This window comes from Artemia franciscana, unplaced genomic scaffold (genome assembly GCF_032884065.1).
Source record: "Artemia franciscana unplaced genomic scaffold, ASM3288406v1 PGA_scaffold_29, whole genome shotgun sequence".
Taxonomy (NCBI): Eukaryota; Metazoa; Arthropoda; class Branchiopoda; order Anostraca; family Artemiidae; genus Artemia; species Artemia franciscana.
In genome coordinates this window covers 221535-241582 of record NW_027062660.1, presented here as the reverse complement: position 1 = coordinate 241582, position 20048 = coordinate 221535, and the positions used below count along the sequence as shown (strand labels likewise).

At 36.4% G+C, this 20048-nt stretch overlaps 1 protein-coding gene across 2 annotated transcripts in view; it reads left to right on the top strand.

Annotated features, from left to right (window-relative positions):
- LOC136041564 (protein MTO1 homolog, mitochondrial-like) overlaps window positions 1-20048 on the top strand; it is a 159306-nt gene that overhangs the window by 124380 nt on the left and 14878 nt on the right. The window contains exons 11-12 of one of the 2 annotated variants that reach the window (XM_065726250.1): window positions 736-843; window positions 6516-6749. In XM_065726250.1, coding sequence (XP_065582322.1) covers window positions 736-843; window positions 6516-6749 — 342 coding nt within the window. The remainder of the gene's footprint in view (window positions 1-735; window positions 844-6515; window positions 6750-20048) is intronic. The other variant, XM_065726251.1, reaches the window with a different exon arrangement.

The following is a 20048-nucleotide window of genomic DNA, read 5'->3' as shown; positions in this document are numbered from 1 at the left end:
AGACATTTTATCCTCCCAAACATCAAAGTTCATTAAGATCCGATCACTCCTGCGTAAGTTAAAAATATCTCATTTTTCTAATTTTTCCAGAATAAACCCTCCCCCCCACTCTTCCAAGGAGAGCGGATCCATCCCGGTTATGTCAATCACGTATCTAGGACTTATTTTTCCTTCCAAGTTTCATCCCGATCCTTCCACTCTAAGCGTTTTCCAAGATTTTAGGTCCCCCCTCAAATCTCCCCAATGTCACCGGATCCAGTCGGGATTTAAAATAAGAGCTCTGAGACACGATGTTTTCCAAATTTAATATTTCATTAAGATCCGATCACTCCTTCGTAAGTTAAAAATACCTCATTTTTTCTATTTCATCCGAATTAACCGGCCCCCTAATCCTCCCCCCCCCAGATGGTCAAATCGGGAAAACGACTATTTTTAATATAATCTGGCCCGGTCCCTGATATGCCTGCCAAGTTTCATCGTCCCAGCTTGCCTGGAAGTGCCTGAAGTAGCAAAACCGGGATAGACAGACCAACAGAATTTGCGATTGCTATATGTCACTTGGTTAATACCAAGTGCCATAAAAATAAATCTAGCATTCACGCCCCCACATCCCGACAAAGAATAATCTTCAAAATAAAAATACACGTACTAAGTAATAACAGCGATTTTTTATTATATTTCTATTATTTCTAATATTATGCAATTATTATTATTATTATTATTTATTTATTTTAGTTTTGTATCTGAGATGATTTCTTTCATCCTTATCCGTGGGGAGAACCCCCATGGCTGTAGTTCATTGAGGCCGATCACTGGCATATATAATCTTGCCAAACTTCACGAGTAAGTCACACTGTCATTTATTATTGATCCTGTTGATAGTATTGTAGATCAGTTGGGCTATAGAACTCATGCAGGTTGTCAAGAAGTGTGTCGTGGGCTTAATTAAATGTGAAACTCATTTTAAAAAAACAAGCCTGCTCCGCTGCCTGCTCGTGTTAAGACTCATGCTGGTTGCCAACAGCGTAAACTTGTTAATCTTTTTCGTCATGCTTCTCGTATATAGATATGAATCTTATCTTCAACAAACAAGCGTACTCGTCTCAATGCTCCTATTAAGACTCATGCTGATTCCCAATAAGTGCTTCGTGGGTTTTTAATGTTTCCTATGATGCTTCTCGTGGCTGTATGCGAGCCTCTTCTTGGATAAACAAGCATGCTCTGTTGTAAACTCCGGTTAAGACTCATGCTGACTGCCAACAGGTGGATCGCAGGCTTGTTAATCTTTTCTGTGATGCTTCGTGTAATTAGTAGTGAATATCACCTTTAACAAAAAAAAACATGGTCCACTGCATGCTGCTGTTAAGACTCTTACTGGTTGCTAACAATTGCATCGTTGGCTTTTAATATTTTCTGTTATGTTCGCGTAATTGAATCTGAACCTCATCTTCAACAAAAAATATGCTCCACTACATGCTTTTGTTAAGACTCATGCTGGTTGCCGACGATTGCATCATGTGCTGGTTAATCTCTTTTATGATGCTTTGTGTAATTAGATGTGAACCTCATCTTCAACAATCAAGCAGGTTTCGCTGGATGCTACGGTTAAGGCTCATACTGGTTGCCATCGATTGTCTTCTGGCCATCTGGTTGCCTTCTAAAAAAAAGAAAAACAAGATTTAAAATTGAAGATCTTCATCCATAAAAATTAAATTTCCGTTTTTTACTATTTTTTAAGACGTTTATGGTTGAGTAAGTTTCCACTCCAATTTAAAGAGTTAGATTTTGTTTTTAGAGTCGTTGGTACTTTAAGAATAATGCTGCTAACAAATGCGTCATAGGTTTGTTAATCTCTTCTGTGGTGCTTTGTGTAACCAGTTGTGAACCTTATCTTTTTATATTAAAGTGTTTGACACCGTTGCTTGTGCACACGCCTTACATACCCTACCTAAGTTTCGACTTAATCCCTTGATCGACTTTCTTGATTCATCCTTTGGATAACTTGATGAACTACTTTTCGGTTTGGTATAAAAATTCATATGCGCGTTTTGGCTTAGGGAGGTTCTTTTCGTCTTATATTTCTCATTTATATTTCTCATTTTTTATCAAGTACTTCCGAATATTCCATCTCTGGGGTTTACGGGGTTTACTGATTTTCCTTATATATAACTTAGTAAAACAATACCTTACTTTATTACTCGGTTTAGGGCTGGCCTTTTAACTTCTGTTAGCTGCATTGCTTGCTCTTATGGTGTAATAGCAGCAAAGAGTAATGCTAGTAAATGTGAGTATCTGATTTCTAATGTAAAGGTAGTCGGATTCTCTTGTATTCAAAGATAACTTTATATTTGTGTTGCGAGAGCAACACTTTGGTTTTGTCGTGTTTTTTTTTTTGCTTTTTTTTTTGCACTCCAATTTCAGCTCATTCCTAGAAAGTGGTAAGGGTCTAATCTCTGCGGTTTTTACGGAAAGTGTGGACCTTAGGCTGGATTGATGAATATGACTTTGTATTTTGGAAAACTTCGTAGATCTCTTGCCTGGGGCCAAATAGATGGTTTTCGCTTGTTCTTGAGCCAGAGCCTATAGTATGTAAAGTGAAGTGGAGTTTTATGCCCTATGTCAGGGAGAACTATCTTAAGTTATGCAGTCAAGCTTTCGTTTCATCAACTATGTTTCTGCTTTCGAATGGAAAGCTCCGTTCTAGCAAGCAAGCAGGCAGGCACCAGTTTCAAATTGAAGATAGACTAAAATCTATAAGTATTAAATATATGCGGCTTTACTCGGCCCCACAGCCAATATATCTTCTTTAAGTAATAAACACAAAAATTTATAGAAACAAAAAGTGGCATTTTCCCACGCGTCCGAAAGTGTTGTAATCTGTGTTTCTACCGATTTCTGTTCGTGATTTCGGCTGAGTTTATCATTCGGTTTTTTGCACTTGGGATTGCAGCGGAGAAATGGTATCAGATGTGCCTCTTAAACTTTAAAAGTTCTCTCATTGCTAAAGAAATTAGAGTTTATCCTTTGCTACTTTCTAAGTGATGAGTTAGAAACTTGGCCTACAGTAAAAAGACCAACTTTTGAACCAAGACAGATGGATTTTTTTTTTACGACAGTCGGTAGCTCTTGATGAGCTGATCAAAGAATACGTTATCCATTTTTTGGTAGAAAATTCCTTCATGATATGTAACAGTTTGAAAGTTTAAAGAGGCTGACAACTTCAGTAGTAAGGTACACACTGAAATCAAAAATAGGCTGATACGAATTGTGAGACATATAGGGGAGTTTTAAGCAACAGTCTGCTGTTAGCTCATAATTATCTTCAGTAATGAGGGGGTCGCAACTTTTGCCGGTTGGTGTACCTATTATTTGTTTCCGGTGTATTTGATGGTAAGAAAAATTTGGTTCCAGTTTTAAGACATATAGGGGACTTGTTTATTTTAAGATCCATACAGATTAAAAACTTCAGCGTTTAATCAAAGCGAGGAAACAAAACCAAAGTGTTGCTCTCGCAACACTTTGCTCGACGAAGCCGAACAAACGTTGCCGCAATGCCTCACGTTGGCCATACAACGTAGATCTAGTTTAAGTTGCTTTAGATTAATATTTTTTCTTTAGTTTTCTCCGTTCTGAACTTGAATTTTGCAGGATATTAAAAATAATCTTTAGCCAAAAATGGCTGAAAATCTTGGAAACTAAAGTCGCAGTGCTATAGCTGAATTAAATTTTTTTGTGTCCACACTGTTCTGTTTAGTCCGAGAATCCAACCTCTCCTGTTAGGTAATAACTATTGGTCCTTTGGACTTACTTCCGTTATTTTAAATTTTTAGCTCTAAGTTATCACAATAGGAAAATTATTGCAAAGTATGGAGCTGCTGATATTATATCGTTTAAGAAGCTATCATATAACCTCTCCGTACTTTTTATAGTTTTATTTTCTTGGTTCATAGTCGTTCTATTTTCCCATCATTTTTTTTTTGTAGTTTTGCCTCTTCGTTTTTTTATTACTAATCGCCTCTTTTCCTTTCTGTTTTTGACTTTCCCACTGGTTTTTATTTTTATTTTTAAGCGAGGAAAAAATTATTGTTAGTATTATGTTGACGTTAGAATCTTTACTGAGGAATATCCTCTCTATGCTGCATATTGGTCCAGATAAATTAACCAGTATTACTGATGCCACTATGACAACTACTCACCAGGGCCTTTATAATCCACTTTCTTCTACTTATGTCAATCGCTAGTAATTTTGCTGTTAATTCCAACCAAAATACTGACCACAAGGAGAATCTGAGTAAAGATAGACGTTTGCTCAATAGGAATCAACTATTTTTGAAAATACTCATCAAAATAGTTTGAAGAACCCAGAACCCATATACCCACCCACTTTAAAAAAAATAGCAGTGACTCAATATATCCCTAGAGCAGACCATTCCTTTTATTCATTTCACGCTATTCCAAACTTCATCTGTTATTAAAGCTTAGTAGGTCATAATGTTCTTTACGCACAAGTCTATTTATCTACATTATCTACTTCTATACCGTTTATTAACAGATTTTCGACTCCTCTTATACCCTTGTAGTTCTTTTTCTACTAGGGACTCTGTCCAAGTATGTAAGGGTGGGTTTTCATTTACTTTAGTTTTAGAAGTCTGTGAATTTTTTATAAATTAGCACAATCCTTATGTGCTTGACAAATTTTACAATTCTTATCTTTATTTCATTTTTTTATATAATTTACCTTTTGTCCTCTTTCATTTTTGAATTTATAATCTTTAAAATATTGACGAAAACAGAAGATGTTTCTATTTTCCTCTTCACGCTTGAATAGCGTATTGATTTACTCCCTTGTTACTATTTATTATTTTACTTTGAAACCTATTGTAGAAACCACAGTGGATTGATGCTCTGCTTGGCAATACGGAGCACCAGGGTTCGATCCCCGCTGCAGCAAGGTTGGGCGACAACCTTGCAACTTGTCCCTATAAAAAAACACAGAACTGGAACGTCGAATCGACGCCCTCTGCGCCAGAAAAGGCTCAGGAGGAAGAGGAGGAGGAGGATTTTACTTTGAAAATTCTTTTTATTGTTTGAAACTTGGTATCGTTGAGTTTTTTTACATTTGTTTTTGGCTTTTTTTTTAGTTCGTTGTTTTGCATACATAAAAAATACGCACATCTCTGTCTTATCTTATCAGGAGCTAATAAAGGCCATTGAGGGGTCAAAACGAAAGGAAACGCGAAACCCAAGGCACCGGCTGTCATTTGGCCAGACACTTCCATCCATTCTTGAGTCCTAGTCTTTTTCATATTTATAGTTGCCTGATCTTCTTATTTTTGAGTGAGTTTTAACATGCTTACAACCATCTAAATGTAACCAACCAATACGAGAGGTCATTTTTCTCCATGAAAACCCAAGCCATTGACCTGTGAGTTTCACTTTGTAGAACTGCTCCAAGAAGCTCTGGAAGATCCAAAATTTAATAATGACAGTGGAGTGTAGAGATTCTTGCATTTTTTTTAAAGCCCATTCAGAATGTGATTCTACTAATACCGAGATTGAGCTAACACTAATTTTGGGAATCAGTTGAAACAAAATCCTTTTACAATAGATATCTAGTTGGCGTCAAGAACTGAAATGTAGAAACGATAGGGGAGGGGAGAGATTTTTGCATGTTTGTTCAAGGCCCACTCACAATGAGACTTCACTACTGCCGAGATTCAACTAGTGCTAATTTTGGAAATTAGCTTAAACAAAACCCGTTTATAATAGAGATTTAGCGGGTGTCCTCATTCTTTTTATTTATGCCTATCTAAAGCCAAGTTCTAACAGAGCGCGACGAAAAATTGTTTATGAAAAAAAAAATTCGCGGGGCGAAACTAAAATCGCTTGGCAATTCGCACTGAAGGCGATTTTTTTCTCTTTAATTATTTTAGCTTTAGTTGAACGATCTGTATTATATAATGGGCATTCCACTGGCCAGAAGTAAGCCTACAACATATATAAATAGAGGGCACAGGGGATTTTCAACAAATAGCTTACAATTGTTGTGTAATTGTAATTTTGTTATATTCCCAGGTGCTTGTATTCTTTGCAGCGTATATCATACAACACATGATATGGTCTAATGCCCGTTACTAATTTTTCAACATCCATTATCTTTTTTTTAATATCGCTTTGCTCGGTTTATTCCCCTTCGGAGGGGCTTCTTGTGGTTTGGAGAAGCAGTTTTTGGTACTTGTAGCAATATTAGTGTGCTGTAAGAACTAAACTTAATGTGACCTTTTCAGTCTTTACATGCTGCAGCTTTCTTAATAACTTTTTTTCTGAACAGTTGTATTGCCGAAAAATGATACGTTACATGTAGAATCGAGATTCTGTTTTTATTCGTTTGTTTTACTTCGAATCAAAAAAAAGAAAGAAAAGGGACAAATGACCCATGGTTTATGCTTGACGAGCCCCCGAATTAATGCTTATTTATTCAGTTTCGTCAGTAATAATATTTCGAATATTTCTAGTGCTTTCCATCTATTACGCTGCCGATTTCAGAAAGAAGCGGAGCTTATTTCAGTTAAAGATTTGCTTTCAATTTGCCCCAATACTTTTGATAGCGTTGCTGAAGACACAAGGTTGGCTACTAGGATACAGATAGAAGCTATGTATCGTGAATTTGCTTTAGCTGAAATGGCTGAGATTCAAGAAGTGATGAAGTATGAACAACTTCGATTGCCAGAGGATATTAACTATTCAAGGTATGACTTACAAGTAAATACAAAACACATAAATAAATATATATATATATATATATATATATATATATATATCTATATATATATATATATATATATATATATATATATATATATATAATATACCTGTTTTAGATAAGTGCTCCAAATGGGCCCAATTTAACCTCCGTGGGGAGATGCGGTTCCTAATTTTGTGTCATCGTGAAATGTCATAACTGCGTTGAATAGGTGTCACAACTATGTTTTCTGATAATTTTTGCGGTCCAAGTACGAGGTCCTGGACCTTTCGAGGATCCATCTCTAGACCTGATTGTGGTTTTTTACGTTTGGCGGGAATTTTGGTAGAAACTCTAAAAAACAGAATTTTGATGCTAAAAGATACATCAAAAGAATCAAATTTTCACGCTGATTCTAAATATATAAGTTTCCATTAATTTAGTATTTGTCATCAAAAGTTACGAGCCTGAGAAAATTTGCCTTATTTTGGAAAATAGGGGAAACATCCCATAAAAGTCACAGAATCACACCGTTGCATTCGGCGTATCAGAGAACCCTATAGCAAAAATTTCAAGATCCTATCTAAAAAAATGTGGAATTTCGTATTTTTTGCCAGAAGACAAATCACGGTTGCGTGTTTATTAGTTTTTTTGTTTTTTTTTCCCAGGGGTCATCGTATCGACCAAGTGGTCCTAGAGTGTCGCAAGAGGGCTCATTCTTACGGAAATGAAAAGTTCTAGTGCCCTTTTTAAGTGATCAAAAAATTGGAGGGCACCTAGGCCCCCTCCCACGCTCATTTTTTTCCAAAAGTCAACGGATTAAAGTTTGAGATAGCCATTTTGTTCCTATTAGTCGAAAACAATAATAACTATGTCTTTGGGAATGACTTACTCCCCCACAATCCCTGGGGGAGGGGCTGCAAGTTACAAACTTTGACCAGTGTTTACATACAGTAATGGTTATTGGGAAGTGTACATATGTTTTCAGGGGGATTTTTTTTTTGGTTTGGGGGGTGGGGTTGATGGGAGGGGGCTGTGTGGGGAGGATCTTTCCTTGGAGGAATATGTCATGGGGGAAGACAAATTCAATGAAAAGGGCGCAGGATTTTCTAGCATTACTATAAAAAAAAAACAATGAAAAAATAAACATGAAAACGTTTTTCAATTGAAAGTAAGGAATAGCATTGAAATTTAAAACGAACAGAGATTAATACGCATATGAGGGGTTCTAAAAATACTTTAGCATAAAGAACGAGGTATTTAGGAGGAGATAAATACCTCGCTCTTTATGCTAATTTATTATTAGTAATTTCAACTATTTATTCTACGGTCTTTTTGATTCAGGGGTCATTCTTAAAGAATTGGGACAAAACTTACGATTTAGTGTAAAGAGCGAGGTATTAACGAGGGTACAAACCCCCTCGTACACATAATAAAAATATAAGAATATAAAAGTTTGTTACGTAAGTTAATACTTAAGTTACGCATATTTTTTACTAATAAAAACGTTCGTTAAAAATTAAAAGTTCTAGTAGCCTTTTTAAGTAACCAAAAAATTGGAGGGCCGCTAGGCCCCCTTCCCCACCCCTTATTTCTCAAAATCGTCTGATCAAAACTTAGAGAAAACTATTTAGCCAAAAAAAAATTAATATACAAATTTCATTTCAATAATTTATGTGCGGAGAGCCAAAATCAAACATGTATTAATTCAGAAACGTTCAGAAATTAAATAAAAAAAACTAGTTTTTTTTAACTGAAAGCAAGGAGCGACATTAAAACATAAAACGAACAGAAATTACTCCGTATATGAAATGGGTTGTCCCCTCCGCAATCCCTCGCTCTTTACGCTAAAGTTTGACTCTTTGCCACAATTCTACTTTTTAAAACAATTAAAAGCTTTAGCGTAAAGAGCGAGGGATTGCGGAGGGGACAACCCATTTCATATACGGAGTAATTTCTGTTCGTTTTAAGTTTTAATTTCGCTCCTTACTTTCAGTTAAAAAAACTAGTTTTTTTATTTAATCATTTAAAAAATCCTAATGATATGATTAAGTTGAAGGTGGAAAGAAATCTCGGTCTTCTTCGGAAGCTTAAGCGCTCATTTCCCGGTCTCATTCTTAAACCTCTTTTTCTTTATTGATTCAATCGTATGTTTCGTATTGCCCGCTAACATGGATGTCTGTCTTTCCGTCTTCTGAACGTTTGCTTTCTTCTGTCCACAAGACGATAAGAAAAAAAAAATCTCTTCTAAATCTTTGGTCTGTCTATCTTACATCCTTTGCATATTTTTGACTGGATGTGTATATTTTCGATTATTTTGATTGGATGTGTTTGAGGAAGTGGTGGATGTGGGAGGGGGGTTGATGCCCTCCAATCACTTTCGACTATTAAAAAGAGCACTATTCCTTTTAATTTCCAATCGAATGAGTTCTTTTCTACAACTCATTCCTTAGTTGAGCAAAGGAGGAATCTGATCGACCCATAGAAGCAATCAAAGACCTTCGTAAGCAAATAAAACGCTCGTCACGACTTTATCGTCAACAGATGTGGGAAGAAGCCGCCACCTTACCGGAAAAAGTAGCTCGAGCTCATGACTTCTGGAAGCTTTTTAAGATTCCCAAAGAAACTACAGGAAAAAAGACAACCAAAGAAAAATCATATCCTCCCAGAATGATCGGATGATTAGATGGAAACAACATTCCTAATCATTACTAACTCCCTCTCATTCATCCTCCTCCGACGATCTTCCCTCATCTGTCGAGAAAAAACCTTATGATGTAGAATTGGGCGCTCCTACAAGAGCCGAAATCCCCAAAACAGTAAAAACACTAAAGAATCATAAATCCCCTGGTGAAGATGGGCTTCTTCCTGAACTATACAAGAAATGCTCCGAAGTAACAGCTGAACTTATCCATGGTATCCTTGAAGACGCATGGAAAACTAATTCCTTCCCAAAGGACTGGAGAACTTCAATTATACTCCCCTTTTATAAGAAAGGAGACAAGACTAAATGTAGAAATTACTGAGGAATATGTCTTATAGATATTGCAGTAAAAATATTCGGGATAATTCTTTTGAATCGTTTCAAAAGTGCCTGGGAGAAAAATACCCGCGAAAATCAAGCTGGCCTGCTGGTGGGATTCCCTCCACACATTGTATTTTCCCGGAATGGATCTGATATGTCCATTTGTTGTCGTAGAAAAGAACTCATTCGATTGGAAATTGAAAGGGCTAGTCTCTTTTTAATAGTCGAAAGTGATTGGAGGGCATCTATCCCCCCTCCCACACCTGCTTTTTCCTCAAATACATCCAATCAAAATTATGAGATAACCATTCTGTTTGACGTAGTTAAAAGGGTAGAAAATCATGTCTTTGAGGATGACACCCCCTCCCCCACAGTCCTCAGGGCAAGGGTTTCAAGTTATGCCCTGGGGGCATGTAAGATGTATAATATATAGAAAAGCGGTATAAACTTCGGAGGGAATCATTGGATTTTTAATCAAAAGTTTTAGTGCCATTTTTAAGATTCAGAAGGATTGTAGGGTGGATAACTCCCCCCCCCCACACACACATCCCTCATATATTCCCAAAATACATCTTATGAAAATTTTGAGATGATCATTTGTTGTCTTAGAAACTTTAAAATCCCCTCATCTATTGAAAATTGAAAATTGAACTACCCCCTTCAACGCCCACCATTTCCCCAAACCCATTCAATTCAAATTTTTAGATAGCCATTTTGTTCAACCTGACTGAAAGGTCTGGAAATTATGTCTTTGAGGATGACAACCGCCCCAGAGCCCTAAGGGCAAGGGTTGTAAGTTATGCCTTAGGGCACATAAGAGATATATAGAAAGGGTGATCGTATAACCTTTGGAGGGGACACATTGGATTTGTAACCAGAAGTTCAAGTGCTCATTTTAAGATTCAGAGTGATCGGGGGGTGGATACCCCCCACACTTCGTATTTTCCCGAAATGCGTCTGTTTTTAATTTTTAGCCATTTTGTCGTTGAAACTTCGATACAGCTCTTTTGATTGAAAATTGAAAGGGTCAGTGCCCTTTTTAATAGTCGAAAGTAGTTGGAGGGCAACTAACCCCCCTCCCACGCCCACCATTTCTCCATACACTTCCAATACAAATTTTGAGATAGCCATTTTGTTTAACACAATTGAATGGTCCGAAAATTATGTCTTTGAGGATAGCAACCCCCTCTCCCACAGCTGTTCGCAGTTTTGCATAGTTGTACGTTATGCCCTGGGGGCATATAAGGTATATGTAGAAAAGGTGATCGTATAAACTTCGGAGGGGGGCTCATTGGATTCGTAATCAGAAGTTATAATGCTTTTGTTAAGATTCAGAGTGAACGGAGGGTGGATACCCCCACAACACCTTGTATTTTACCGAAAAGCATCTGATAGAAATTTTAAGATGGCCATTCGTTGTCGTAGAAACTTCAAAAAAGGTTCATTCGATTGGAAATTGAAAGGGCTCGTGCCCTTTTTATTAGTCAAAAGTGATTGATGGGCAACAAGTCCCCCCCCCCCCCCCACACACACACACATCAATTCCCAAAACACATCTAATCAAATTTTTGAGATAGCCATTTTGTTCAGTGTAGTTGAAAGGGCTGGAAATTATCTTTTTGACAGTCCCCATACCTTCTGAAGACCGGAACATAATTTGCACTATACTGAAGAAAAAAGGCTATGGATTGTCAGTCTAGTATGCGTATACTGATATGTATTCCTTAAATTTTTAATAATATTTAATTTATTAAAGTTAAAACATTTTAAACATATTTTGTTTATTTAAATAGTCCAACTCAAATCGAGCAAAAGTTAACATAAGTAGGGTTGACCAGCCCCATGCCTTCTCAAGACCAGAACACAATTTGCACTTCGCTGAAAATAAAATATTTTCACTTTGTTTTTACTTGTTTTAAATGTTTTTATTAGATATATCATGTTGGAAGTCCTCCTTCTTGCACTCAAATTACAGCGCGAATGTCTGGCGCCCTTTTTAAGAGTAACCAGGGATTGGAGGGCAAGCAGCCCTTCTCTCAAGCCCATTTATTTCCCATCCACATCCAGTCAAAATTTGAGACAGCCAGTTTGTTGAGCATAGTAGAACGGTCCAGCAGTAATGTCTTTAAGGATATCAGGCATGTCAACCCCCACAATTATGCAATTGGCCCATTATACTATAAAATTAAATGTTGCTCTAAAAATAAATCAAAAGACATTGCGTTAAATCGTTGCCAATAAGACACCTCAGCAATATATCGAGAATGACTGGATGTATTAAGGAAACTTTGGGGGATACTACTATTACTACTTCTATTCTTACAATTTAAATAGATAAAATGAGTGCAACTGTATCCAGGCTGTCAAACAGCATAGATAGAATCTTTTGGGAATGATATTAAGTTTTATTTTTTAGGTCAACAGAAGTTATAAAATTAAATTTAAAAAAATGCTGTTTGTGTCAGGATTAAAAATTATTGAGAAAGTTTCTCTAAGACACAAATAGCAACACATACTATGGACTCTTATAGAAGAAAACTGAAAAGATATACAATATTATTTTTCCATGAAAAGACGATGTCAATAAAAAACGAACAGAATTTAAAAAACTTTTTCCACAGCACAAGTTTTTCATAGAAAAGTAACGAGCTCCATTAAGCCAAGAATGAGCAAAACAAAAGTCAAGTCATCTTCCAAGCTTAAAACTACCACAAATCACTATCAATAAATAAATGAAACTCAAAACGAACAGAAAATATAATAGATAGCCGATTCAAACTCAAAACCAGAAAAAATCAACATGAGTAGGGCTAATAACCCCTAAGCTTTCTCAAGACCAGAACACAATTTGCGCTTTATTGAAAACAAAATACGCTTGAAATATTTTCACGTTTCTTACTCTCATAAATGAAAAATAATCAAAATCTTGACGAAGAAATGTCAGCATATGTCAATTTAATTGACAATCCTCGGTCATTTGTTTGTTCTTTCTTCTTCTTTTTTCAGTTGCATGAAGTAGTTACATGAAGTTCTTTCAAGTTAAAATAGGCTAAATCAAACAGTTCGTGGTAACGAACTGCAGTAAGGTTTTGTTACCAATAATTACATCAAAAGAATCACATTTTAATGCTGATTTTAAATATATACGTTTCATCTAGATTAGTCTCACCTATCAAAATTTACGAGCCTGAAAAAATTTGCCTCATTTTAGAAAATAGGGGGAAACAGCCCCTAAAAGTCATACAATCTTAACGAAAATCACTCCATCAGATTCAGCGTATCAGAGAACCCTATTGTAGAAGTTTCAAGCTCCTATCTACAAAAATGTGGAATTTTGTATTTTTTGCCAGAAGACAGATCACGGATGCGTGTTTATTTGTTTTTTTTGTTTTTTTTTCCCAGGGGTGATAGTATCGACTGAGTGGTCCTAGAATGTCGCGAAAGGGCTCATTCTAACGGAAATTAAAAGTTCTAGTTCCCTTTTTAAGTGACCAAAAAAATTGGAGGGCACCTAGGCCCCCTCCCACGCTCATTTTTCCCAAAAGTCACCAGATCAAAATTCTGAGATAGCTATTTTATTCACCATAGTCGAAAAACCTAATAACTATGTCTTTAGGGACGACTTACTCCCCTGCAGTCCCCTTGGGAGGGGCTGTAAGTTACAAACTTTGAGCTGTGTTTACATATAGTAATGATTACTGGGAAGTGTACAGACATTTTCAGGGGTATTTTTTGGTTTAAGGGGGAGAGTTGGGGGGGTTACGTGGAAGGATATTTCCATGGAGAAACTTCTCATGGGGGAAGAGAATTTCAATGAAGGGGGCGCAGGATTTTCTAGCATTATTTGAAAAAAAAACATGGAAAAAAATATGAAAAGTTTTTTCTACTGAAAGTAAGGAGCAGCATTAAAACTTAAAACGAACAAAAATTATTACGCATATGAGGAGTTTACATCCTCGTTATACCTCACTCTTTACGCTAAAGTATTTTTTAGTAATTTCAACTATTTATTCTACGGCCTTTGTGATTCAGGGGTCATTCTTAAGGAAGTGGGACAAGATTTCAGCTTTAGTGTAAAGAGCGAGGTGTCGAAGACGGTTGAACCCCCTCATAAACGCAATAAAAACATACTAATATAGAAGTTGGTTACGTAAGTTGATTCGTAAGTTACGTATATTTTTTACCAATGAAAACGTTTGTAAAAAATTAAAGATTCTAGGTGCTTTTTTAAGTAATCCGAAAATTGGAGGGCAACTAGGCCTCCTCCCTCGTTCCTTTTTCTCAAAATCTTCTGATTAATTGCAATTAATTAATATGCAAATTTCGTTTTAATTATTTATGTGCGGAGAGCTAAGATCAAAACATACATTAATTCAAAAACGTCCAGAAATTAAATAAAAAAAGCAAGTTTTTTTAAATGAAAGTAAGGAGCAACATTAAAACTTAAAACGAACAGAAATTATTCCGTATATGAAAGTGGCTTTTCCTCCTCAACGCCCCGCTCTTTACGCTAAAGTTTCTTACCTTTTTAAAAATAGAGTTAAGAGAAAGAGTCAAACTTTAGCGTAAAGAGCGAGGTATCGAAGACAGTTGAGCCCCCTCATAAACGTAATAAAAACATACGAATATAGAAGTTCGTTACGTAAGTTAATTCGTAAGTTACGTATATTTTTTACCAATGAAAACGTTTGTAAAAAATTAAAGATTCTAGTTGCTTTTTTAAGTAATCCAAAAATTGGAGGGCAACTAGGCCTCCTCCCTCGCTCCTTTTTCTCAAAATCTTCCGATTAATTACAACTAATTAATATGCAAATTTCGTTTTAATTATTTATGTGCGGAGAGCCAAGATCAAAACATACATTAATTCGAAAACGTCCAGAAATTAAATTAAAAAAAAACAAGTTTTTTTAAATGAAAGTAAGGAGCGACATTAAAACTTAAAACGAACAGAAATTACTCCGTATATGAAAGGGGCTTTTCCTCCTCAACGCCCCTGTCTTTACGCTAAAGTTTCTTACCTTTTTTAAAAATAGAGTTAAGAGAAAGAGTCAAACTTTAGCGTAAAGAGCGAGGCGTTGAGGAGGAAAAGCCCCTTTCATATACGGAGTAATTTCTTTCGTTTTAAGTTTTAATGTTGCTCCTTAATTTCAGTTAAAAAAAACTTGTTTTTTTTTTAATTAACGTGATAGGATCTCAATCACAGATAAGGAGATAATGGTGAGATGGCACATATTCATCAAAGTATTGGGCCAGAGTATAATGTGGAACCAGTCAAGATTATATGCGCTGCAATTGTGCTGACATGACAAAAACATGGTAGAAATCAGCCTACATGAATGTGATAGGATACTACGTAAACAAACATAAAGAAATATCAATGGGATGACATAGTTATTCATAGTAATGGCCAAAAATACAATGTAGGACCAGTCAAAATTGTGTGAGCTGCAAGTGTGCTGACATGACAAAAATATTATAGAAACCAAGCTATATGGTGTGATAGTATCACAAACTAAGAAAAATCAGTGGGAAGGCACATGTTATTCAAATTGTTGGCACAAACTATAATGTGTAACCAGTTAAAATTATGTGAACTACAAGTATTGATATGACAAGAATATAATAGAAATCAGGCTACATGGAGGTGATAGAATCACAAACAAACATAAAGAAATATTAGCGGGAAGGGACATATCATCCAAACTATTGGCCCAAAGTATAATATGGGACCAGTCAAAATTATGTGAAAACAGTAAAGAATAATAGAGGAATATTGTAAGACCATAAAATAAATTCCTATAGAAACAATTCAAAATGTTATAACAAAATAAATTAAAATCCACCACTTTAGTTTTCTGCATTTGCAGCATACAAATCAATTTCGTTCTGATCATTGAACTTAACCACTCTTCCAGATTGGGTTTTATACATGATTAAATTAAAAAAAAAACTAGTTTTTTTAACTGAAAGTAAGGAGCGACATTAAAACTTAAAACGAACAGAAATTACTCCGTATGTGATATGGGTTGTCCCCTCCGCAATCCCTCGCACTTTACGTTAAAGTTTTTAATTGTTTTAAAACGTAGAATTGTGGCAAAGAGTCAAACTTTAGCGTAAAGAGCGATGGATTGCGGAGGAGACAACCCATCTCACATACGGAGTAATTTCTGTTCGTTTTAAGTTTTAATGTCGCTCCTTACTTTCAGTTAAAAAAAACTATTTTTTTTAAATTTAATTTCTGAACGTTTTTGAATTAATGCATGTTTGATTTTGGCTCTCCGCACATAAATTATTAAAATAAATTTGCATATTAATTCTTTTTTTGGCTTCTTAGTTTTGATCAGACGATATTAGGAAATAAGGGGTGGGGAAGGAGGCCTAGTTGCCCTCCAATTTTTCGGTTGCTTAAAAAGGCAACTAGAACTTTAAATTTTTAATGAATGTTTTTATTCGTAAAAAATATACGTAACTTAAGAATTAACTTACGTAACAAACAATTATTCTCTTATGTTTTTATTATGTATATGAGAGGGTTTCTTCTCTTTACACTAAATTTTAAGTTTTGTCCCAATTCTATAAGAATAACCCTGAATCAGAAAGGCCGTAGAATAAATAGTTGAAATTACTAAAAATACTTTAGCATAAAGAACGAGGTATTTATCTCCTCCTAAATACCTCGCTCTTTATGCTAAAGCATTTTTAGAACCCCTCATATGCATAATAATCTCTGTTCGTTTTAAGTTTTAATGCTACTCCTTAGTTTCAATTGAAAAAAACTTTTTCATGTTTATTTTTTCATTGCTTCTTTTACAGCAATGCTAGAAAATCCCGCGCCCTTTTCATTGAATTTCTCTTCCCCCATGATATATTCCTCCAAGAAAAGATCCTCCCACATAGTTCCCTCCCCTCAACCCCACTCCCAAACCAACAAAATCCCCCTGAAAACGTCTGTACAGTTCCCAATAACCATTACTGTATTTAAACACTGGTCAAACTTTGTAACTTGCAGCCCCTCCCCCAGGGACTGTGGGGGAGTAAGTCATCCCCAAAGACATAGTTATTATGGTTTTCGACTATGCGGAACAAAATCGCTATCTCAAAATTTTGATCCGTTGACGTTTGGAAAAAAAGAGCGTGGGAGGGGGCCTAGGTGCCCTCCAATATTTTTGGTCACTTAAAAAGGGAACTAGAACTTTTAATTTCCGTTAGAATGAGCCCTCTTGCGATATTCTAGGACCACTTGGTCGATACGATGACCCCTGGGAAAAAAAAAAAAAAAACAAATAAACACGCACCCGTGATTTGTCTTCTGGCAAAAAATACGAAATTCCACATTTTTGAAGATAGGAGCTTGAAATATTCGCTGTAGGGTTCTCTGATACGTTGAATGCGATGGTGTGATTTTCGTTAAGATTCTATGACTTTTAGGGGGTGTTTCCTCCTGTTTTCCAAAATAAGGCACATTTTCTCAGGCTCGTAACTTTTTGATGACAAAGACTAAATTTGATGAAACTTATATGTTTAAAATCAGCATGAAAATCCGATTCTTTTGATGTATCTTGTAGCATCAAAATTCTGTTTTTAGAGTTTCGTTTACTATTGAGCCGGGTCGCTCCTTACTACAGTTCGTTACCTCGAACTGTTTGATATCACCTTTACTGAGCCAAACATTGCGTAAGCCAAGCTTTGACTTGGCATATAAAAAAAGCTGTAAGTGTGGTCTTGTAAGTGTCTCAAGAAATAGTATCCCAGATCCTTTCGAATCCCTCTTTTGTCTGCGAAGAAGTTGCCGAACTCGTATGTTGCAAAATTCTGCAACTATGGGTCTCGGTTTGGCAGATGGTTTGCCAATATTTTTGGCTGGTACAACATCGACTGAATAATTGGTATGCCCGGAAATTTATCAGCACATAGTGAAATGAATCGACTTTCAGTGGTTTCAATGGAGGTGTCTTCTTTCACCCAAACGACAATACTTTGGGTACTCAAAGCCTGCTGCTCAAAACGGAATTTAATCTTGCCATGTTAGACTGGATAGACCTGAAAGTGCTCTCCTTTCATGGATGACTCAAAACAAAACATGCGTTTGTTATAATTTCAAGGGATTTATCTACTAGATTAATAAGATCTAGATTTAGGCCAGCATATACGTCCTGCTTGATTGCATCCTGCTTATCTGAAGAGAGAGTGACATCATGTTGGTTGAATGTATGTTCCTCTTTCATTTCAATCACTGCCTCATCTACTTGGGTAGAGATCTTAGCCAATATGAGTTCAGCAAGTAACCCTTTCACTGAAGATTTAAGGTTGTCGGGTTGCAGTGAATCTGCTAGCATCTTATGCTTGATTTCCATACTATTTATGTGGTTAGTGAGCATGAGTAGTTGCTCTGAAACAAATACTGATCCAGAGAATTGGAGTGAGCTGTCTGACCTTAGTTCACGGGGTGATTTGATTTGACTTTTGATTTCTTATGAGGTAAACAAAACAGGGATAGAGTAAGCAGTGGTATAATGCAGGTTGGGTATAAGGCAGAATATGGTCCACAATCTAGAAGCAAATTTCACATAGCAAAGCAAGGGATTTTGAGCTCTGAAGAATATAAACCAGTCAGCACAAAACATCAAGCATCAACAGTAGCAGTGGCGTTTGCCGAAGGATGGGTTACTGTAGCCAATTTACGGGTTAAACTTGGTGTAAGTCTCATCTGATGAGTCCCTTCTAATACCCCAGGGATGGGGGCTTCAAAGTATTTGACAACCGTCAAATTTATCCAGTTAATTTTAGCCACGTCTCTTCAATTTTCAAATTTATCGCCAAACCAATAAACTTTTTATATATTATTATTGCTATTATTTATACATTTGTGGCGTATTTTAATTATCATAATTTTCTTTTGGTGCTATCAGGGGAGCCGATGTTCCCCTTCCCCGGCAAATTACCCTCTTCGGACACTTGACCCCTAAGAAAATTTTTCATCCGTGAGAAATTTTCACAGAAAGTCCACTCAAGTGGTAACCCCCACCCCACCCGAGAAAATTCTTCCACACATAAAATTGAGTAGCCACAATGTAGAAAATAGGTACCTCAAAATGTTGATCAGACGTCCTAAGGGGTAACAAAAGGACCATATACCAAAAACAACTTTAGGACAGGAGCCGGCTGGTCTCCAATCACTTTCGACTTATAAAAAAAGACTGGAACTCTCAATCTCAGATTCAATGAGTATCCTTTGAAGTTTCTACGAACTACGACCATGAGGGGGAGGTAGGGGATGAGGAAGAGCCAGCCGTTCTACTATAAGGAATATATTTTGCTCACTTAAGAGTTTTGTGTTACTCTTTACTTTCATAATAACAGCGTATACCATAAATATTCCTTCAAGAAATCAAGAGGGATTGTATACCCTCTATTGCACAGAGGGATTTCTACCTCCACCTCCCTGCCGCCCCTTCATTAGAGCTGATTCTATATTTATCTGAAGTCTCAGTGAAAATTAGGATATTTTAGCGTTAAAATGCACGCTTTGAGGCATCTGCTGCCCCCCCTAACTGTTTGACCTTTTGACTAGTGTTAACAAAATAACAATTACAATGTTTTGACCATTGTTTAGGAGTGGGAACATATAAAAACGGTAAAGGGTCTGGCTGCGCTCCAGTCTCTTTCCAACTCCCCTCAACATATATTGGAAGTTTCAACCAATACCATCAGCTATTGCTTAGATATTGCTAATATTCCCTTTTCACTACCAGCAAGGACGAAGTGTGATTTGATTGTGTTGGGCATCCCTCTCAACATTTCCCTAATGTTCCACCTTAATACTCTAAGCCTTTTTGGGAGATCTAGGATCAAACATGCCCTTTTTTCTTATTAAAAAAAAAATAAAAAAAAAAAAAACATTATACGTTAACAATGAGCAACTTGCATAACTTGCATCCCTCGCGCCAGGGGCTCTGCGAGGATGGGGGGGGGGTCCACTCCGGACGTATAGTTATTTAGTCTTAGGATAAGTTTGAATAAAATGTCTTTCTCAAAATTTTGGTCAGATGCATTTCAGTGGAAAGGCGTGGGAGGAGGCTGGTTGCCCTCCAATCACTTTTGAATTTGAAAAAGGACAATGGAACTTTCGATTTCCAATTAAATGAGCCCCCTCCAAAGTTTATTTTTCTATCTTATTTCTATCTAGATTTCTATCTTAACAACGGGCAACTTTCATAGCTTACAGCCCTTGCCCTATGAGCTGGAAGGGAGGTTGTCGAACCTGGAGGCAGAGTTATTTGA